The sequence below is a fragment of the Lutra lutra genome, chromosome 9 (assembly GCF_902655055.1).
Source record: "Lutra lutra chromosome 9, mLutLut1.2, whole genome shotgun sequence".
In the NCBI taxonomy this organism is placed as follows: Eukaryota; Metazoa; Chordata; class Mammalia; order Carnivora; family Mustelidae; genus Lutra; species Lutra lutra.
Window position 1 is genome coordinate 40,299,783 of NC_062286.1, and position 20,050 is coordinate 40,319,832.

At 45.0% G+C, this 20,050-nt stretch overlaps 1 protein-coding gene across 1 annotated transcript in view; it reads left to right on the plus strand.

The window, feature by feature from the left end:
* POLR1A (RNA polymerase I subunit A) overlaps positions 1-20,050 on the plus strand; it is a 77,793-nt gene that overhangs the window by 17,107 nt on the left and 40,636 nt on the right. The window contains exons 10-14 of the mRNA XM_047743840.1: positions 1,095-1,265; positions 1,429-1,551; positions 3,839-4,069; positions 9,651-9,905; positions 14,473-14,664. Coding sequence (XP_047599796.1) covers positions 1,095-1,265; positions 1,429-1,551; positions 3,839-4,069; positions 9,651-9,905; positions 14,473-14,664 — 972 coding nt within the window. The remainder of the gene's footprint in view (positions 1-1,094; positions 1,266-1,428; positions 1,552-3,838; positions 4,070-9,650; positions 9,906-14,472; positions 14,665-20,050) is intronic.

Genomic DNA, 20,050 nt, shown 5'->3' on the forward strand with positions numbered 1-20,050 from the left:
ACAGGTTTTTTCTCTCATCTCACTCACACTGGGGGCCTCCAATTCCTGTGTCATAGCCTTCCAGATGTGGTTATTTGGTGGCCACACAATGTCAGTAGATGGTGCTATTGTAAGGCAGGTTAGTGGAGAGGTAGAGAGAGAAGAGGAGGAGGCAGAGCCAGGGACAGAAATATTTAAAAGGATTGGTTAAATATTACAGGGAGGCCTGGATTTCAGCCAGTCCCTTGACATATTTCAGTTGGGGACCCACATTTTATTTGATAACATACAAAATAGTATGGCAGCATTTTTCCTTTAAAAAAAAATTAATCCACTTGTGTTTTCATAAGTGCTTTGGATTAAGTTTTTCCAAAACCATAAATAAAGGTGAAATTCCATGGGAGAATCAGTTATCTAGTGGGATAATAGAGCTTCATGAAGAGTATAGATGGAGGGAGAATTTCTAGGGTGGCCTAAAGAATTAGACGGTAAGGGACTTCAGCAGCTGCTGCTGGCACACCCTTCCATTACTTTCTTGGCTTATACGTTTCAGTGAAACAAGCTACCGTGTTGGAGAAGCCCACAAAGCACATAATTGCAGGGGGCCTCTGCCTACTAGGACCTGAGGCCCCCAGTCCAGCAGCTCAGGGAATTTCACCCTGCCAACAACCATGTGACCTTAGAGATGGATCCTTCCCAGCTGAACCTTCAGATGGGACCCTAGCTCAGGCTGACTCCTTTGTTACAGCCTAGGAGAGACTGAAGCAGAGAACCCAGTTGAGCTGTACCCAGATTCCTGACTTAGAGAAGCTGTGAAGTAATAAATGTGTATTGGTTTAAAAAAAAAAAAAAAAAGGAGCTTGCTTATAAAATTAAGTTCATTTTACTATCCAAAAAAGACAGGCTGGTAAATGTGTAACAGGCCAGATGTTTTGTTGATAGAGAAGATTGATTTATTAGTGCTTTTGCCACTGATCTATCAGGTTCAAAAGACATGAAGGCAGACTCCAGAGCTCATCATTTGTCAGAGAGAGAGTAAGGAAGAAAAATAAAACCAAGCCTGGCTTTTCTGAGGTTTTTCCATCGTGCCTGTTTTCTTGGTTGTGTCTTGCCAGGAAAAAGACTCTTCTATTGTTCTGGACCGATCCTTTTTGAGTTTGCTTCCAGGCCAGTCCCTCACAGACAAACTTTACAACATTTGGATTCGTCTTCAGAGCCATGTCAATATTGTATTTGATAGTGAGATGGACAAATTAATGATGGAAAAGTATCCTGGCATCAGACAGGTGAGAAGAAAGTTGGATCCCCATTGTGAGGTGGAGGGGTTAAATAATAAACATACTTATATCAAAACAAGAAAATAATAAATATATTTTATTCTTCTTTCTTTCTTTCTTTCTTTCTTTCTTTTCTTAACAATGCTTTCTGTGGACTTTTTCCTGCATAAAGATCCTGGAGAAGAAGGATGGCTTATTCCGAAAGCACATGATGGGGAAGCGAGTAGACTACGCGGCCCGCTCAGTCATCTGCCCAGACATGTACATTAACACCAACGAAATTGGAATTCCCATGGTGTGTGTGGAGGGGCCTCCCCGGCTACTGTGGGTGGCAGATGGGAATGTTGAGGACTGGGGAGAAAGGGTACAGCAGACTGTGGTGGCTTGGGTGGAGACTGTGCTTTTTCCCCGAACAAGCCATTTAGAGGGAGCACGAGGCTGTGTGATGGTGTTGGTTTCACTCCTTTCCAAGTCTCCAAACACCTGCCTCCAAGGAATAAGCACTCCCTGGTGGGCAAGCAGGGAGCTGACTGCACGGTGGTCCACATCCTTGCCTGTGTGTCTCCCCCCCAACTTCTCAAAGCCAAGTCTAAACCTTCCTGGTCAAATCGAGTGTATGACAGAGATGAGGAAGGGGGAAACGGGGATTTGCCTCCCATGCACTTGCCTGGCATTAGGAGTCAGGAATGTGTACCCTTAGTTGCCAGGCCCAGGAAAGGGAGAGAGCCCCCCCAGGATGCATGTCATCCATCCTCCCAGTTCCTCTGGGGTAAGCGGTTTGCCCCATCCACCCATTAGTGATTCCTCGGGGAGCCGGCCTCCTCCTCTCACTTCCCCACCCATTCAAGCTGTGGTGCTCATTAGCAGCAGTGCTTTAATCGGCTTCCTCCTTAATGGACCTTGAGGCCAGAAATATGAAGATGGTTTAATTCCCTTTGTGGAGAGTCTCATTTCCTCGTACGCTGCCCCCTCTGCTGCTCTCAGGGGAGCGCTGGTAATGAGCGGAGCTCAAGTGTTCTGATGGCCTCCAGCATGGCCACTGCCTCATCTCTCTGGGGCACACTTGGCTCCCTAGGCAAGGACACAAATGTGAGAGGACAGGAGTCAGAGAAAGCTTAGCCCTGTGTCCATCGCCTCCTAGAACCATAGGTCTTTCCACCCAGAAGCTGGGTCAGGTGGCAGAGAAAGGCCTTGTGAAGCCCAGTGATGACCTTCCTGAGTCTGAAGTCCTGGGAGGAGAGGGCCATTTACTGGCATTCGTTGCTTTCTCCATACCGAAGGCATGGGCTACCCCAGCAGGCTTTGGCTTCACAGATGCCTAAAGCATCCCAGCTTTGGGGGAGACTGTAGGTGCTGCCTCCTCTTTTTACCTTCAAGGGTGCCAGGCCTCCCTTTCTTGGATCTGGTTTCATTCCATAATGGCTGGTCCTAAGGAGGGACTCTGGAGTTACTCCTCTGCCCACCCCTAGCCTGTTCCAGGTCTCAGGGCTGTGGTGGCCGGGGGGTGGTACTCACAGGATGGCTGTGAGGAACTAACTGTGAGACTACCTCTTGGTCCCTTGTGGCACACACTTCCCGGAAAGCACTGTGGAGAGGTGTTATGGGAACAAGGAGCGGAAGTAAAGTTTGGCAAATTAAGCTAGAGTTGAGCAGTGAACCAGACAGACTAGAACATCCCCTGAGAAGCTCACGTTCCAGTGGTGGAGACGAATAAACAAATACATAGGAGCATAAACCCTCTGTCAGGCAGTGGTCAGCACATCAGCAAAACTGGGGCAGATGACCGGGAAAGGGAGCGCCGGCTGGGGTGGCAGGTAAGGCCTTTCTCTGTGGCATCCAAGCAGAGACCTGGACAGAATCCAACCAGGTTCTTTACGTCAGACTCCTCAGAGGCTCTGATATAGTTAAGTGCATTTGGAAGCATCAGAGGGTTTGTGATACTCAGCAGCTTAGAAACTCACTTAACCAGGGAACTCGTTTTTCTTGGAGTATATTGCAGGTCTAGCATTAAGTGGGACGCTGTATCTTACTGTGTATCAGGAGACCGAGTCGGTTTCATCTCAAGTGCCACCTTGATCACAGAGGCAGCCAAAACTGCCGGGTAGAGGCTCTGACGCCGTGTCTGGGCTCGGGGCAAAGGCCACAATCACTTAGTGAGGTCTGCGGGAGTGGGCAAGCCTGCAGTGTGGTACTTGAGGGGTGGTATTGGCTACCTCTCTCAACCTGGTGTCCCATTCTGTGTTCCCTGTGGAGACTATGAATTGATCAGTGGGTGAGGAAATGATGAAGTTTTAAAACGGGATACTGACATTCCAGTGTGGACACTGCAACACTCAGATTATTCTCTTCAGACAGACTGCTAGGAAAGGAGGCCCACTCTCTATTCTCTAAAGACCTCAAGTCTAGAAAAATGGTTCTGTGGACAAGACAGACAGGATGTTGCTTTCTCCCCAAAGGACCTTCGTGGCAAGGATAGCACCTCCGTGTCTTGGGGAAGAAGTCTCACAGCCTGTTGAGTCAGATTTTGAATCCGTATCATCATCTTTGCCTCCCCTGAATTTTCATATCCACTCCATTTCCAGGTGTTTGCCACAAAACTGACCTACCCTCAGCCAGTCACCCCCTGGAATGTTCAGGAACTGAGGCAAGCCGTCATCAATGGCCCCAATGTGCACCCAGGAGCCTCCATGGTCATCAACGAGGATGGCAGCCGCACAGCCCTGAGTGCCGTTGACCTGACCCAGCGGGAAGCCGTGGCCAAACAGCTCCTGACACCAGCCACAGGGGCACCTAAGCCCCAGGGGACAAAAATTGTGAGTAGTGGGCCGATTTGATGAGGGTCTCTCCTGTGACTGCAGATCACGTGTGCAGATCCCCGGATGAAGCTTTCCCTCTGTGTGGGTGTTTCTTCGGGGCTTCATCGTGCTTTCTTTACCTCCCCAGCTGGAGCTGGAGTTCCCAGGATCTTGACCCCATGATTAAATTCACTTGGCTCTTCCATGTCATGCAGCACAGTGCTGGGTACCCATCCAAGGTTTGAGAAATGCTCTCTAATAATAACTCAGTTATGATCCTGGGGCAGGCAACTTTGCTGTCTTTAAGCAGGGCGAATCAAAGGTGGTTCTCGGATCATCAGCCGTAGCATCCCTAGAGCTTGTGAGAAATGCACATTCAGCCTCTCCTCCCCATCCCCACAAAATGGATTAGAACTCTCTGGGAATGGGGCCCAGAAATCTGGGCTTTAACAAGCGCTTTGGGGGGTTTCTTTACATGCTAGCGTTGGAGGACTGCCCTAAAGGAAGGAAGTGTCCTGTGTGGTCTGTCCGTGATGACTGATAACCCACAGGTTGCATCTGATGCCTCATTTTCTGGCAATTGCTGGTGGCTGCCCATGGGACAGTGTTAAGGGATCCTAGGGCTTCGCTGGGCTCCACTGGAAGGAGTACATGATTGATGAGCTGGGGGTGTGAAGTCGGTGGGTGAGCTCATTTGTGTCCTGTTAAAGATGGCCATTTATACAGGGGGCAGTGGGGGTAGCATAACAAATGACCCCTAGCCAGGCAGTAGCAGCAGAATTTGTTGAGGTGAAATGGATTTTTATTCAGGTTTGGTTGGTGGGTGAGTACATGGTGTTGGGCTGACTGAGTGCGTTTTCCTCAGCACGTTTCCTCTGCGCCTTTGTTCGACATCTCCTTGCGTTTTGACTTGGGCACGCCAAGTGGTAGATCAAGATCTTCTTTCGTAATGAGTCCGAGCTCTGCAGAGTCTCTCTCAGCCTGGAAGGAGCTTCAGAGGAGGAACAGAGAGAATTAGGGCCATGTACTGGGAAAGGTGGGTGTGTGGGACTTAAGGGCCAGAGAGTTAGGAAAATGGGATTTTCAGAATGTTAAACTCTGAGCACAAAGTACAATGGAGAGAAAAATGGGGGACTCTTTGGGGCTGAAATGCGGGAGCAGGAGGAAGGCAGGGAGGATCGGGGAAGCTGAGGGAGAAGAGAGTGGGGGACTGGGCCACCTCATTTGACATCTGCATCTGTTTCCTACACAGGATTGTGGGGCTCTTCCAGGTCAAGATTAGTCCCTGGGTATCTTTAGCTCTCGAAGGGGCACTTGTTAGATGCTTGTGAAGTTAAATGTGAAGTTTGAGAAGAGTGAGGAAACCACAGGAAGGTGCATCTGAGTTGTCGTAGTGAAGGTCACTGGTGATGCAGGAAAGCAATCTGAACAGTGGGAGGAGCCAGGTCCCTCTCATGAGGAGCTCTCATGAGGCAGCGAAACCTGGAGCTAAGGGCATTTGAAAGAAAAGCAGAATGATCCTGGGTTTCTGATGTAATTGGGATGTGGGGGATGAGGCAAATGCAAGGAGAACTTCACATGGCCTTAGTTACGTCTGTAGGGTTGGAGGTGAGTGGAGATCCGGGGCTTAGGAGAGGGAAGGTTGGCCCTCTGCCCCGCGTGGCTTAGTGCCTGGGAAGTGTCTGAAAAGAGTTTTGGGCAGCAGCAAGGTCGAATGCGGTCGGCTGGGTCACTGCTCTTCCAACCTAAGTTCCAGCCCTGGGCACACTGTCCCCGCTTTCTCCTCTTGCCTCACCTCTCAGCTTGCCCCCCACACTCTAGCTGGCCCCATAGGGGCTGTGCACATGTGCATTTGTGTCCCCATCTGGATCTCTTTGCCCTCCCCGTCTCCCTGGCCAACCCTCGCTAGTCCTTAAGGTCTCTGTGAAGCCCTCATCCTCTAGGGTAGGGGTCTGTGAGCTTCTCCAGCGAAGGGCCAGGTAGTAAATATTTTAGGCTCTGATGCAGCTAATGAAGCCTGCCTTTGTCGTGTTGGAGCCCCCATGGGCAGTGCACAAATGAATGGGCCTGGCCGTGTGCCCGGAAGACAGTTTCCGAAAGCAGGTGTCCCACTTGTGTGCTGTAGTTTGCCGCTCTCAAAACTTGTATGAGGTCCCCATTGTGTTCCCTCCACACCCTCAGCCTTTCCCAGCACCCCCCTCACCTTATTATTCTCACTGCGTTGTGTTGTCACAGTGTGTGCACCCATTCATCCTCCCTCCAGTTGCTAAACACCATGAGGGTGCAGGCTAGGTGTTCTTCTCAGCTCCTGATATATAGGAGGTGCTCAGGGCACCCCCGTGGGGCAGATGGATCCAGCCTGATCAGAGCAGGAGGCTCTGAGGTCGGAAGGCCATGTTAGACCTGGTAATCCCAGGGGCAAAGACAGGAAGGGATTTCATGAAGGAAAAGTGGTTTTTACATCAGGACCTAGGGACTAAGGATGATTATTTTCCAAAATCTTTTTTTTTTCTTTTTTTTTCTTTTTAAATTTATTTGACAGACAGAAATCACAAGTAGGCAGAGAGGCAGGCAGAGAGAGAGGAGGAAGCAGTCTCCCCGCTGAGCAGAGAGTCCGATGCGGGGCTCGATCCCAGGACCCTGGGATCATGACCTGAGCCGAAGGCAGAGGCTTAACCCACTGAGCCACCCAGGTGCCCCTATTTTCCAAAATCTTAATAACATTACACACAGTGCTTACTTCGTAATCACATGCATGTGTACTTCTAATTGATTTGTATTTTTAAAAGACTTTGGTTAACGTGTTGCCTGTAGGTTGGCACCGGCCCAAGGGCTGGAGGACATAAGCAGGAGGGAGAGAGCCGGATCCCCGGAAGGACACACCGCAGATTAAGGGTGTGTAAGGAAAGGAAAGGATGACTGACAGGACCCATTTCCCCTGGGAGGTGTGAAACCTCTGTTCCTTCCTCTGGGCCTTGTAAGTCAGGAGGAGGTGGCCAGGACGGCTGAGTCTCATTTCCCAGCTCAGCAGCCTGCCAGAAGCCGATCTTTGGCTCTGCAAACTCTGACCCGGGCACTGGGGCATGCTAATTTTCACTGCAGTGTTTATTTAGAGAGCAGAGAAAGGAAGGGCCTCAGGTTTGGGTTGGCGAGGGGAGCTCCCCGTGCTCCAGGGCTTCTGTTTGGATTGGCCACTGCCTGCCAGACTGGCCTGCGTGCCTTCCCAGCTGTGGGGTTTGCTTATGCTGGAGGATGTCTCGAATTTACGAGATTCAAATCTGAGGCCCATCCTGGGGTTTGGGGCCTGGGCCACAGGTCTGGGCAGTTTCTCCCTGGAGAGGCTAAAGAAATAAGACCTTGAAAGTCAGCTCAGGCTCTGTGACGTGCCCTGGGCAGACCCTCATGGGAGTCCACAGGAGTTCGGGTCTCCTTGGAAACATGGATATGGGAGCAGAGAAGGGTAGGTTTGAACTCCTTGGGGAGCAGGAAGATTGCCTCATTGCTAAGTGCTTTTAGGACTGCATTTTAGAATTCCAGTGTTTTGCTCCCTGCTTCCCTGACCTGGAGGAAACTTTCAGCTCAGCTGAGAGAGAGAGAGAGAGTGTGTGTGTGTGTATGTATATATATATATAGGATGGGGAGAATTTTTGTTCACTTCTGGCCTCTCTCTGTGGCTGCCTTTCTGGTTCAGCTTCATAAATATGGGCAACACAAGAAGAGACCAGACTTGGAAAATTTGTTATTCCCAGCCTGTTGCCTGCTGTGATTTGGGGGAACTTGAGCAAGAGGGGTCAGACCAGGCCCCATAACTGCTCTGGGCTGCTCAGGGGGCCTGCAGAATCATTGGGGCAGCAGCTGCCTTCGTGTGTTCGCTTTTTAAAATAGCATTCATGTTCATCATTTAGGAAGCCTGGTAGTTGATACAAGGGGCGTTGAAGGGCAGAATGAGGTTTAATGAGCCTTCCACTCAAGTCAGCTTTGTGGGGAGTGCTGTCCTGTCAGAAGGCCATGACCAGTGACATATCAATAAGGGGGAAAAGTGTGAATGGTGGCCATCATTATGGAGTAGAATTCCTTGTGGTTTTTGTTCTGTTCTCTAAGTTGTTTTGGTTTGGGTTTTTTGTTTTTTTTTTAAAGATTTTATTTATTTTTTTGACAGAGATCACAAGTAGGCAGAGAGGCAGGCAGAGAGAGAGGAGGAAGCAGGCTCCCTGCTGAGCAGAGAGCCCAAGCAGAGAAGCGGGGCTTGATCCCAGGACCCTGGGATCATGACCTGAGGCTTGATCCCAGGACCCTGGGATCATGACCTGAGCCAAAGGCAGAGGCTTTAACCCACTGAGCCACCCAGGTGCCCCATCTGTTCTCTAAGTTTGTCTGTATTTTCAAATTTCTCCCCCCACAGTGAGCATAGCACTTGTGAAGTAATTCTTGCTCTCCTTAAAAATAGTTGAAGATCTCTTTTAAAAAAGAAGTTTGGAAGTAATACATGCTCATTGTCACAGGAACACTGCTAAGATGGGTCGAGGTTAAAGGTGGTAGGTGCTCTGTGCCTTACTTTCGCATGTGCTCTTGCCTGTACAGAGTCCATGGTCATGGCTGGGTAAGGATCCCAGGAGCCTTTTCCCTGATGGATATAAATAAGTATGAATTGCGTTGGGTTTTCATTTGCCTCATCCTGTCACCCTAGATGGCACTTGGATTTTTTGTTGGTGGTGTTGTTTTACTGGAATACGTTATTGCCATCACTTCGGGACTAGTATAGATTTAACTCAGGTTTTTTCATCATTGCATAACATTCCATAGTGTGTATATGTACATAGTGTGTATATGCCCTTCCCGCTTCCGTGGGGCAGCCCGAGTTAGTCCAGGTTTTTCCACTGTAAACACTGCTGCCTAATCATACATGTTTGTGTAACCTTACATTGCCACTTTTTCCCTTCTGAAATGCCAAAAGGAAATGAGTTTTATAAAGTTCTTGAATCTGTTGTCAGATGGCTTTCCCAAAAGACTGGCAATTTAAATTTCTTATTAATGTCTTAAGTGCAAAAAAAAGGTCTTCAGAAAGCACTGAACTGGGAGTCAGAGCCCTGTGTTCCGGTGCTGGCTCCATCATTTGAGTTTGGGTGAGGTCGTTCTAAAACGTGGGATTTGCATTTAGGATCTTGTACTCATGTGGGACTGTGGGTCTGCCCACAGACCCAGAGGTCTGCCAGGCCTTTTCAGACTAGGGGTTTCACAGTTAAACGTGCAGATGCGCTGTCTTCACATGTGTCCATTTGTCTCCCAAGACCAATAGCCAGAGGAATCCAAGACTCTAGAAAGGCCATGTCTCTTAGAAGAAGACAGAGACTCCTAGACAGAGGTCTGGAGGTTCCTCTTTTGCTTGTATCTCTGAGCCCAGAGCCAGGATCAGGGCGAGGCTGGGCTCGTAGCTATTTCTCAGAGATTTCTAGGGCCTCATTCCAGACTAAAAATGCCCCTTTGATTTGGTTGACTAAAACATGAGATGGACAGAAGTCACACGCACAGCAGGCTGAGGTGAGCCCTGGGACGCTGAAGTTGTCACTGACCAGCCCCCTTCCCTCCGTTCTGCCCGCAGGTGTGCCGGCATGTGAAGAATGGCGACATCCTCCTGCTGAACCGACAGCCCACCCTGCACAGACCCTCTATCCAGGCACACCATGCCCGCATCCTGCCGGAAGAGAAAGTCCTACGGCTCCACTATGCCAACTGCAAGGCGTATAATGCTGACTTCGATGGAGACGAGATGAATGCCCACTTCCCCCAGAGTGAACTGGGCCGGGCTGAGGCCTATGTCCTGGCCTGCACAGATCAGCAGTACCTAGTCCCCAAGGTAGGTCTGACCTTGAGGTCGTTTCGTGGTCATCGCACAACTTGCCACTTCAGGTCTAGGCTCTTGCCAGCTTCTGGGATCAGTGGGTAGCTCTAGGGCCAGAGGCCCATGGAATGGAGGGTTCTGGCTTCTTCCAGGTGAGGCTTTTGACTCTCTGGCTGCTCAGAGGGTAGCAACCAGTAGCTGTGTAATAGGTCTTATCTTCCAGACTTATGTTTGGATTCTGAAATGTATTAGCCACTGGCAAGCATTAGCATCCCAGCAGTGATGGTCCTCCTGATCCCCAGATGACTTTGATCCTTTGAGTTCTGACAAGCATGAGTTTTAAGAGACAACTTAATTGCGAAGGCCCACAGTGAGATCCCTCTAGCCCATGAAAGTGTCTTCTCTTTGAATGCCTTCCTTCTCTCTCTGAGGTTGGTCCTTAAAAGCAGACCCATGTGGTCATGGCTGTCTGGTGGGGTATGTGGGAAGGATTCAGCTTCCTTCCCCCTTGCCTGGCCAACTGACCCATTCTTTTAAGTGGCAGGGGCCTGAGTCATCGAGTGTTCATGAGAACAACAGAGTGGGGATAGAGCCAGGCTGCGGGAAATAGAATAGAGGATGTTCCAGACATCACTTACTCCTCACAACCCATCCTAAGGCCTGGGGCCTTTCAAATTATCAGCTGTTTGCATCACAGTGATTCACAGTTATATGTCATTCACTTGGGTTGTGCTGGAATGTGAAAGAACCAGTAGTAATAGTAACATGGAGTTATGGCTGCCATTTCCCAAGCACTCGTCTAGCAAAGTACTTGGGAGGCTTCCCCTTTCACCGTCACGCAGCCACTGGAGTAGGTGCTGTTGGTGTCCATGTTTACATGTGGAGAAGATGAAAGGGCACTGAACTTGCAGCAGGACCTTGCTGAGAAGGCAGAGAAAGTTACAGGGAGCTCCCAGCTCCTCCGGGCTTTGCTGCTTTCCACTTGTGGGTCTTGCCCCGCTTCTGCAGAAAAAATGGGACTTCTCCACACAGACGAGCATGGGAAGCTGCTGTTTGAGTTTAACTCTCATTCCCTTCTCTGCCCACTTCAGCCAGCACTGGATTAGTGAAGGGGCTAAAGTAGGAAGGAGGGATGAAAAGCCTGCTGAGGTCCCTTGGAAGTTAGAATAATAATTTTAGTAACTTGAAAATTGATTTTTTGCCTTTTCATGCAAATAAGAGTTGTGGCTGTCATTGAGGCCGCAGTAAAAGCCACCACCCATTGAGCACTCCCCAAGCAGCAGGCATTGCTCTAAGCTGTTTGCGGACATTCTCTTAGCCCTCCCAACAACCTGGTGAGATAGGTACAATTTTCAGAAGAGGAAACACAGGGGAGTGACTTGCCAGCCAGCGATGAGGCAGGAACTTGAACTTAGCACCTTTGACTCCCAAGTCCATGTACATCATGGGTCATTACTCTCACTTACTAGGCAAGGTGGGGGATGAGGCCACGTGGCAGTGAGTGGATGCCAGGCCCCAACTGGCTCTCTGACTTGAGAGGCAGGGCCTCATTTCCCCACGGGAGACACTACCAGGAAGCGCCAGATCGTTTGCTTGTGGCACTGGACGCAGGGGGAGTTGGAATGGGGATTTGGGGTGCTCTGGGGTTCTCAGACCAATGAACTTTAATGTTCTGTACTTCGTTTTGATTGAATGAAGTCCTACAAGGACTTCATGCTTATACCGTGTCCTTCAAAGGGCTAAGCTGTTTAAATCCAGATGTGTCCCAGCATATGTTTGCTTACCCACGGATTTTAGGTCAAGAGATAGGCAGAACACAGATAAATAAGCTTACATCAATGGATTACATCCTTGAGGGGAAGAAACTTCCAAGGGGTGACCCAAGTGTTCACTTCACTTTCCATCAGTTTTCTTTAGTCAGAGGCACAGAGCTCTTGATTCTTGATAAATTTCATTTAATCCTTAGTGTAAATGCCAAGATATGGAATCTGTTTTTGCTCATGTTTATAAAAATGCAGCATGTCTTAAACTACTTTGGTGATAAAGTTCTAAGAGAATAGGAACTGGCTTTGTTAAATTAGGAAAAGTCATTTTTTGGGAGAGAGGGGATAATTTTTTCCCTTATTTCCATTTCCCTTTGTTTATTAAACTATTTCTTCTGTTTCCAGGTTCTGTTCCTTGATTAACCATAGTACCCGATTAAAGTACATTTTATTTTATTGTTTATGTGTTTAGTAGAGTTGCATGTTATTTTCTTACTTAAAATAGGAAGTGAATGATACCAGTTCTTTCTTTCCTGAGAAAACAGTTAAACTTTTCATTGATGTGTTTCTTTGTGGGTTTTTTCTTCTGTTTTTTGTATTTTTTGAGGGCCAGTCCCTTGTGGAAAGTGTTGTTTTTGGGGTTTTTTTGTTTTTTTTTGTTTTTTTTTTTCCCTAACAAGATTTGAGAGTCTTCTGGCTCCATCCACTTAGCCAGAAAATTCAAGTCCCAGAATACTCTAATTCTCAAAGCATCCTGACCAAAGGCATTAATTGTAATGTCATTTTGCTGTGATATTAGGTGGAATAGGATAGCTAACAATTATCTGGGTTTTTGATTGAGAGATGGTCTTTCTGATCCTAAGCAGGATTTGGGAAATCCAGAATTATAAGTAGGCCTTTAGTAAATTGCTTTAATCAGCATTCCTCCCTACGATTCATGATTATTGCATTGAAAGCAATTTAGCCATGAAGGTGATTTTCTAGTCATGGAAAAATCTGGATGGAGAGAAGGGAAGGCACTGAATAGATCATATAACTTGTAATTATGTTCTTTAAAGGAAGAAAACAGAAAGAAAAATCTATATCTGCCCCCAAAGACTGTGGGATGAGGCAAATGCGTAAAACTGGTTTGGGTTACCACCCCCCCCCCCCCCCCCCCCCGCTGCCACCACAACCAAGCAAAATAAGACCTTGTCTTTGGAACAAGATGCAGAGTATAATTTTTTATTTATGTTCTTAACTCAAAGCCTTCGTAAGAGAGGCTGTGTGCACCATCTGACCTTGCTTTGTCTATTCAGCCCGTCTGTAATAATTGTCTTTGAGTTCATGTAGAGCCCATTGCCACAGTATGTACGCTATTTGACAAGCATCCTTTTTATCCTTTGAATTAGTACATGTGGTTAAATTCCTGGCACTTCTCCACAGCTGCATCTGTGAGTTCCTTTAGCCTTAGTTATGAAACCTGGCCATAACATTGGATAGTATTTAATGAGTAATCAAATGATAATAATCTTTAGATCCCAGGCACAGATTTTTCTCAAGTTCCCATAAACACTGCAAAGTTTGCAAACACTGCTGCTTAGAGCATGTCAGTGGGCACAGCTATTTTTACATTAGTGTGCCTTATGTTGCCATGAACACAGACCTCCAGATAAGCTACAGGAGACTGGGGCTCAGAAAGTCTCTAAAAAGTTCCAAATGAGGTGAACGTACTGGGGCTTACATTAAAGCCCTTGTCTGGGCATCTGGTAGATAACAGCCTTTGTTAAAGGCCCCCCCATGAGCATGTGCTGCATTGTAAAGAGACACATTCTTGGGGCGCCTGGGTGGCTCAGTGGGTTAAGCCGCTGCCTTCGGCTCAGGTCATGATCTCAGGGTCCTGGGATCGAGCCCCGCATTGGGCTCTCTGCTCAGCAGGGAGCCTGCTTCCTCCTCTCTCTCTGCCTGCCTCTCTGCCTGCTTATGATCTCTGTCTGTCAAATAAATAAATAAATAAAATCTTAAAAAAAAAAAAAAAAAGAGAGACACATTCTTTTCTTCCATAGTCAGGCACAGCAAGGCCTCTCAACCCTCTTGAGGTTCCTCTGGTTGAACCCCTACCCCTTAGAGAGCTGACGCTTACCTCAGTAATACTCAGGGTTCTAATATTGCTCCCTGAAAGAGCCTTCTGACCATCCCCCTACCTCTAATCTATATGATGACCCATCTGTAATTTTCCTCCAAGATATTTAAAATTCTTTGCAATAATGTATTTGTCCAGTCATTTGCTGACTATCTAGTTCTTCCTCACCATAATCTGTTTGGCCCACTAGAGTAGACTGGAGGGCTAACCCAAATGTCTGGGCATATAGTATTCTCTCAATAAATATTTACTGAATGGATGACTGATTTAGAGGAAAACCAGGCCAGAAATGTGTGAAAAATACTAAAGCATAAAACCAAAATATAAAAGCAAGCACATAGCAAACTGTAGTGAGGCCAAATTTATGCAAAAATGCCAAAAATAACACTGGAGTAACTAGAACCAGATGGGGTTATGGAAAGAAGGCTTGGGGAACTGGACGAGTTGGAGCTGTTTTGATCTAGAACAGTGGGCATATGGTAAAGGGGGAAGCTGGTCAGGAAGCCCAGGTCATGTGCTTGGGAGGCAGTTTGCTCTCCAGATGGGAGGCTCAAGCCCCGGGCCTAGTGAGGCTGTGGGCAGGACAATACAGGAGTGGAGGGGAGCGCTGTTGCTGGTACATGGCTTCTAAGCAGATGATTAGGAATTAGAATGTAATCTCACATTTGCCTTCTTTCTTACCTGTTCTGGTTTGCAGGATGGCCAACCATTGGCAGGGTTGATCCAAGATCACATGGTTTCGGGCGCAAACATGACCATTCGAGGTTGCTTTTTCACTCGGGAGCAGTACATGGAGCTGCTGTACCGAGGACTCACAGACAAGGTGGGGCGTGTGAAGCTCTTTCCTCCTGCCATCCTGAAGCCCTTTCCACTGTGGACAGGAAAGCAGGTAATTGGGAGAAAGAAAAAAAAAGGAAACAGGCCACTCGTGTAAAAGATTTCATTCCCAGTAGAGTCCAGACGTAGAGAAACGGCAAATCAGATGTTCTGGAACTAAACCCAAGGTATACCTGTATGATCTATATGACTTTCTCTTTGGTGGGCTTCCTGAGTCTGGGTGGTTTCAGGGGAGTGTCTGCTAAGAGTGGACTGCATCGTGTCTGTCCTCGATGTCCTCATAATGCAGATACGGTGGGAAGAGGTGCTGGTATTGGTGTCAGTAGTAGTAATTTTTTTGTTGGGAGGGGCCGAGTACCTTACTATAGCTTTGTAGATCTGTTACGTTATGTGGTCCTCACAGCCAGCCCGTGCTGCGAAGACCATTATTATGCCTGTTATATATATATAGTATATATGTAGGATATATAGTATGTATATCCTACATATATACTATATATATAGTATAATATACTATTATTATAGTAGACAAGGGTACTGAGGCCTTAGAGAACTTCAACGGCATGCCCAAGTCTGTAGGAGGCAGAGTTGGAATTCAGACGCAGGATTCCTAGCTCCTAAAAGGTCATGCTGTGCTTCCTGTCAAAGTAATGAAATAATGGTGTGTGTGGTGATCAAATAATGAAATACAGTAGTGTGTGTGTTTCTACTGTTGTCTGGGTCTCCAGGTTTAGCCTTAAGGCCTAACTCCTCATCAGCTGCATGATCTTGGCTTTGTGGGCCTCCTTTCTTCATGTAGAATACAAAGGGCTCGGGGTGATAATCTCTCAGGTCTCTTCCTGCTCAGTGGTTTTTTAAGTCTGTGAACCTGTGGCCTGACTGGTTTTTCGTTGTTAACCCAGCCTTGCGTTCTGGGCAGCCCTTACTTGTCATGAGATATTACCCCATCTGTGTTTTTTTTTTTTTTTTTAATTTTTTTTAAAATTTATTTGACAGACCGAGATCACAAGTAGGCAGAGAGGCAGACAGAGAGAGAGGGGGAAGCAGGCTCCCCACTGAGCAGAGAGCCCGATGCGGGGCTCGATCCCAGGACCCTGGGATCCTGACCTGAGCCGAAGGCAGAGGCTTTAACCCACTGAGCCACCCAGGTGCCCCCCCATCTGTGTATTTTTTAATTCACTTTGCTCAAGTTTGGTTAAGAATATTTTTGCACTTGTGTTTGTGAGGGATACAAGCATACCTCATTTCGTTACACGTTGCTTTATCGAACTTCAAAGGTACTGTGTTTTTTACTCCTCCAAGGTTTGTGGCTCCCTGGCATTCAAGCAGTTTTGTATGCTTTGTTTCATTTTTCATTGCATTTATTGGTGCCATTTTCCCAGCAGCATTTGCTTACTTCATGTCTCCATGTCACATTTTGGTAATTCTCACAAAATTTCAAACTATTTCATTATCTTGTTCATCATGGTGATCTGCGATTAGTGATTACAACTTAAAGCTCAGATGGTGGTTAGCATTTTTAGCACTAAAGTATTTTTTAAAAATTCAATTTAGTTAACATATAATGTATTAATAGTTTCAGAGGTAGGATTTAGTGGTTCATCAGTTGCGTGTGACACTCAGTGCTCATTAATTACATCACGTGTCCTCCTTAGTGCCCATCACCCGGTTACCCCGTCCCCCCACCCACCTCCCCTCCAGCAACCCTCAGTTTGTACCCTATAGTTAAGAATCTCTTATGGTTTACCTCCTTCTCTGTTTTTATCTTACTTTTCCTTACCTTCCCCTATATTCATCTCTTTTGTTTCTTAAATTCCACATAGGAATGAAGCAGTATTTTTTAATTAAGGTATTACATTGGCTTTTTAAACATAATGCTCTTGCACACAGTAAACTACAATACAGTGTAAACATAACTTCTGTATTCACTGGGAAACTAGAAATTCATTTGACTCACTTTATCCTCATAGTCGCTTTATAGTGGTGGTCTGGAACTCACCCCACAATATCTCTAAGATATGCATATATTGATCTGTAGTTTTCTTCTCTTGTAATATCTTTGCCTGGTTTTGGTATAGGGTAATGCAGGGTTCATAGAATGAGTTGGGAAATATTTCCTCTTCAACTTTCTTTAAGTTTGTATAGTATTGGTATTATTTTTTTTCTTAAATGTTTGGTCGAATTAGCCAATGAATCCATCTGGAACTGAACTTTTCTTCATAGGAAGGTTTTTTTAACTAAGATTTCTATCTTTTTAATACAATAGGGCTCTTCAGGTTATCTGTTTCTTCTTGAATGAGCCTCAGTACTTTGTGTTTTAGATGAATTTTTCTCATAAGTTTTTAAATTTATAGGCACAAAGTTATAATATTTCTTTACTCTTCTATCTACAGAATCTATAGGTGGGTTGGCTCTCTCATTTCTGATATTGGTGATATAAATCTTTCTTTTTTTTTTTTTTTAAAGCAATCTCTATGCTCAATGTGGGGTTCAAACTCATGACCCTGAGATCAAGAGTCGCATGCTCCACTGACAAAGCTAACCAGGCACCCTGATTTGTGTCTTTTTTCTTTTTTCTTTATCAGTTTGCTTAGAGATTTATGTTTTGCTCTCAAAGAACCAGCTTTCATTGACTTTCTTTATATTTCTGTTTTCTATTTCATTGATTTCACTTTGATCTTAATTTTTCTTTTCTTCTGTTTACTTTGGGTTTGATTTGCCCTTGTTTGTCTTATCATTTAGATTGAAGCTGAAATCACTTATTGAGACCTTCCCCCCCTTTTTTTATATAGGCATTTCATAAGTTTTCTCCTTAAATTCTGATTAAGCAGCATCGCATAAGTTATTATGTTGTATTTTCATTTTCATTCAAATACTTGCTAATTTGCCTTTTGATTTCTTTTTGACCCATGAGTTAATTAAAAATCCATTATTTAGTTTCCACATACTTAGAGATTTTCCAGATATATTTGTTATGGATTTCCAATCTAATTTCATTGTGGCAAGAAAACATACGTTGGGTGACTGGAATTCTTTTAAATTTATTGATGTTTGTGTATGAGATTATGTTTACTATGGTGTATCTTGGTAAATATTGTGCACCCATAAAAATAATGTATACTCGGCTATTGTTAAATGAAGTGCTCTAAAAATGTCAGTTAATAAATAGTTCAAGTCTACTGTCTTTGCTGATCACTGTCCTTCATTGCCTGGTGTCCACTGTCTTAAAAACCATTGTTTCATGATCATGTCTGCTTTTGCTGTTGTTTTTGGTGAAAGAGTTGTTGGGTCACTGTTGCTCTAGCTTGGCCAGAAGTGGAAGTCAGTTTAACAGAATAGATGGGGAATTTTGCAATTTAAGATTAAGATCTATAAGTATGGATTGTTTGGTTCAAGGAGTGGTAAGCTTTTTCTATAAGCCAGACAATAAATAGTTTAGGCTTTGCAGGTCATACAGTCTCTGTTGCAACTACTCAGCTCTGCTGTGTAGCATGAAAGCAGCCATAGACAAAACATAAATGAATGAGCGTGACTGTGATCCAATTACCTACTTACAAAAACAGGTGGTAGACCAGATGAGGCCTGTAGGCTATAGTTTGCTGGCCCCTGACTTAGTTGGCTATATGTATTTGTCTGCTTTATTATTTCTATTTCTATTATTTTTATTATTTCTGTTTATTTGTCTTCATCTTATAAGCCATCTGAAGTTCTCTTGGAAGTGAATGATTATGTTTTAAGTAATTGTCCAGAATTTATTAGAATTTTGTTTAAACATAAGCTATGTGTTCAAAATAGAACTAAATAGTGGGCAAAGAATATATATCTAGAATCATAAATATGTTGATTCCCTTCAATCTGGGAATCCAGCCAAAGGAAACAGTCTGAAATGTAGAAAAAGCTACTTGAAAAAAGTAGCCTGTTACACCATCATTGATGGCGGTGGAAAATTAGAAAAACCTGGATATTTTACATTGGTGCTAAGGAAATTGTGGAACATCCGTTTGTGAAGATATTATGTAGCTGTTTAAAATAGTGGTTTTAAAAGACTGTATTGTGAAACGGCCTGGGAAATTTTTCTGACCTAATGTTGAAAACAAAAATAGACTACGGCATTCTCTGTGTGTTCACTGTCAAAACCATGTTAAGCACATAAGTGAGAAAAAGTGTGGCATGGAAAAGATTAGAATGATGGAATAATTTGGTTCATGTTAGGAATAATTTTCATCTTACATTGTTTCTGGACCAAGATTATTACCATTTAATTAGGTAAAACTAGAGAATAGGCCCAGGTTTTACTTGTGTCACAGTTAAGGTTTTTTGGTGTTTTTGCGAGGTTGCCACAGGCTGTTACTTCTTAGCAAGTAGGTGTAAAAGAAAAGAATGACTGCCATGCACAAGAATTTGATGGTGGCTCAGTCTGATTCTGCAGAGAAAAGCCATGTGTTGAATTAGGAGATAAGGAGCTTCGCCTAGGCGCTCTATTTGTACCCCAAAATCAAGTCTTAGGCTCCTTCTCAAGGGCATTTCAGGCAGCCTCTTGAGTGCTTTACTCTCCGTTTAAGAATCTGAGGTCTCAGCATTTGTTGAAAGAGCATATAAAGGAAAAGGATTTGCCTGTTATTGTATATCTCAAGTGTTCAGCTCAGTGAACATTCACAAAGTAAATACACCTTTGTAAAATCACCCAGACCAGAAAGTAGAGTCTCACCAGCACTCCCAGAAGACCCCTGCAGACCCCAATCCATTTTTACTCCTCCCCAAAGGTGGCCCCCAACCTGACTTCGAACACTATAATTACATTTTGTCTTTTTTTTTTTGAACTGTATGTAAGTGGAATGGTCAGTCATATATCTGTGTAAGTCATTCATGGTATCACATAGCAAGAGTTCATTCATTTTCATTGCTGTTTCATTTCATAGTATTCCATTGTGTAATGCTGCCATCATATATTTATTCTTTTACTCCAGCAACATGTGGCTTGTCTTCATTTGGCTATTACAAATAGGGTTATCACGATTCTTGTATATATCTTTTGTGGAAAATACACATTCATTTTGTAGGCTAGATACCCGGGAACCAAATTGGTGAATCATAAGATCTATGTTTAACATTAATAGATTTATTAATAAACATTTTTCCAAAGTGCTTATAGCACTTTATAGTTCTACCAGCAAGGCATGAGAATTCTAGTTACTTCCTATGCTCAGCAAAAGTTGAATTATTGTACCATTTGTTTCCATTAGTTTTATTTTAGCCATTCAGATGGGTGTGTAGTAGCACCTTATTATGGTTTTAACTTGCATTTTCTTACTGATAAGTGAGGTTGAGTACGTCTTCATATGCTTATTGGCCATTAGGGGATCATCACTTGTGAAGTGCTTAGTGGAGTCCTTTTCTTGTTTTCTATTCCATGCCATTTTCTTATTAATAAGTAAGAG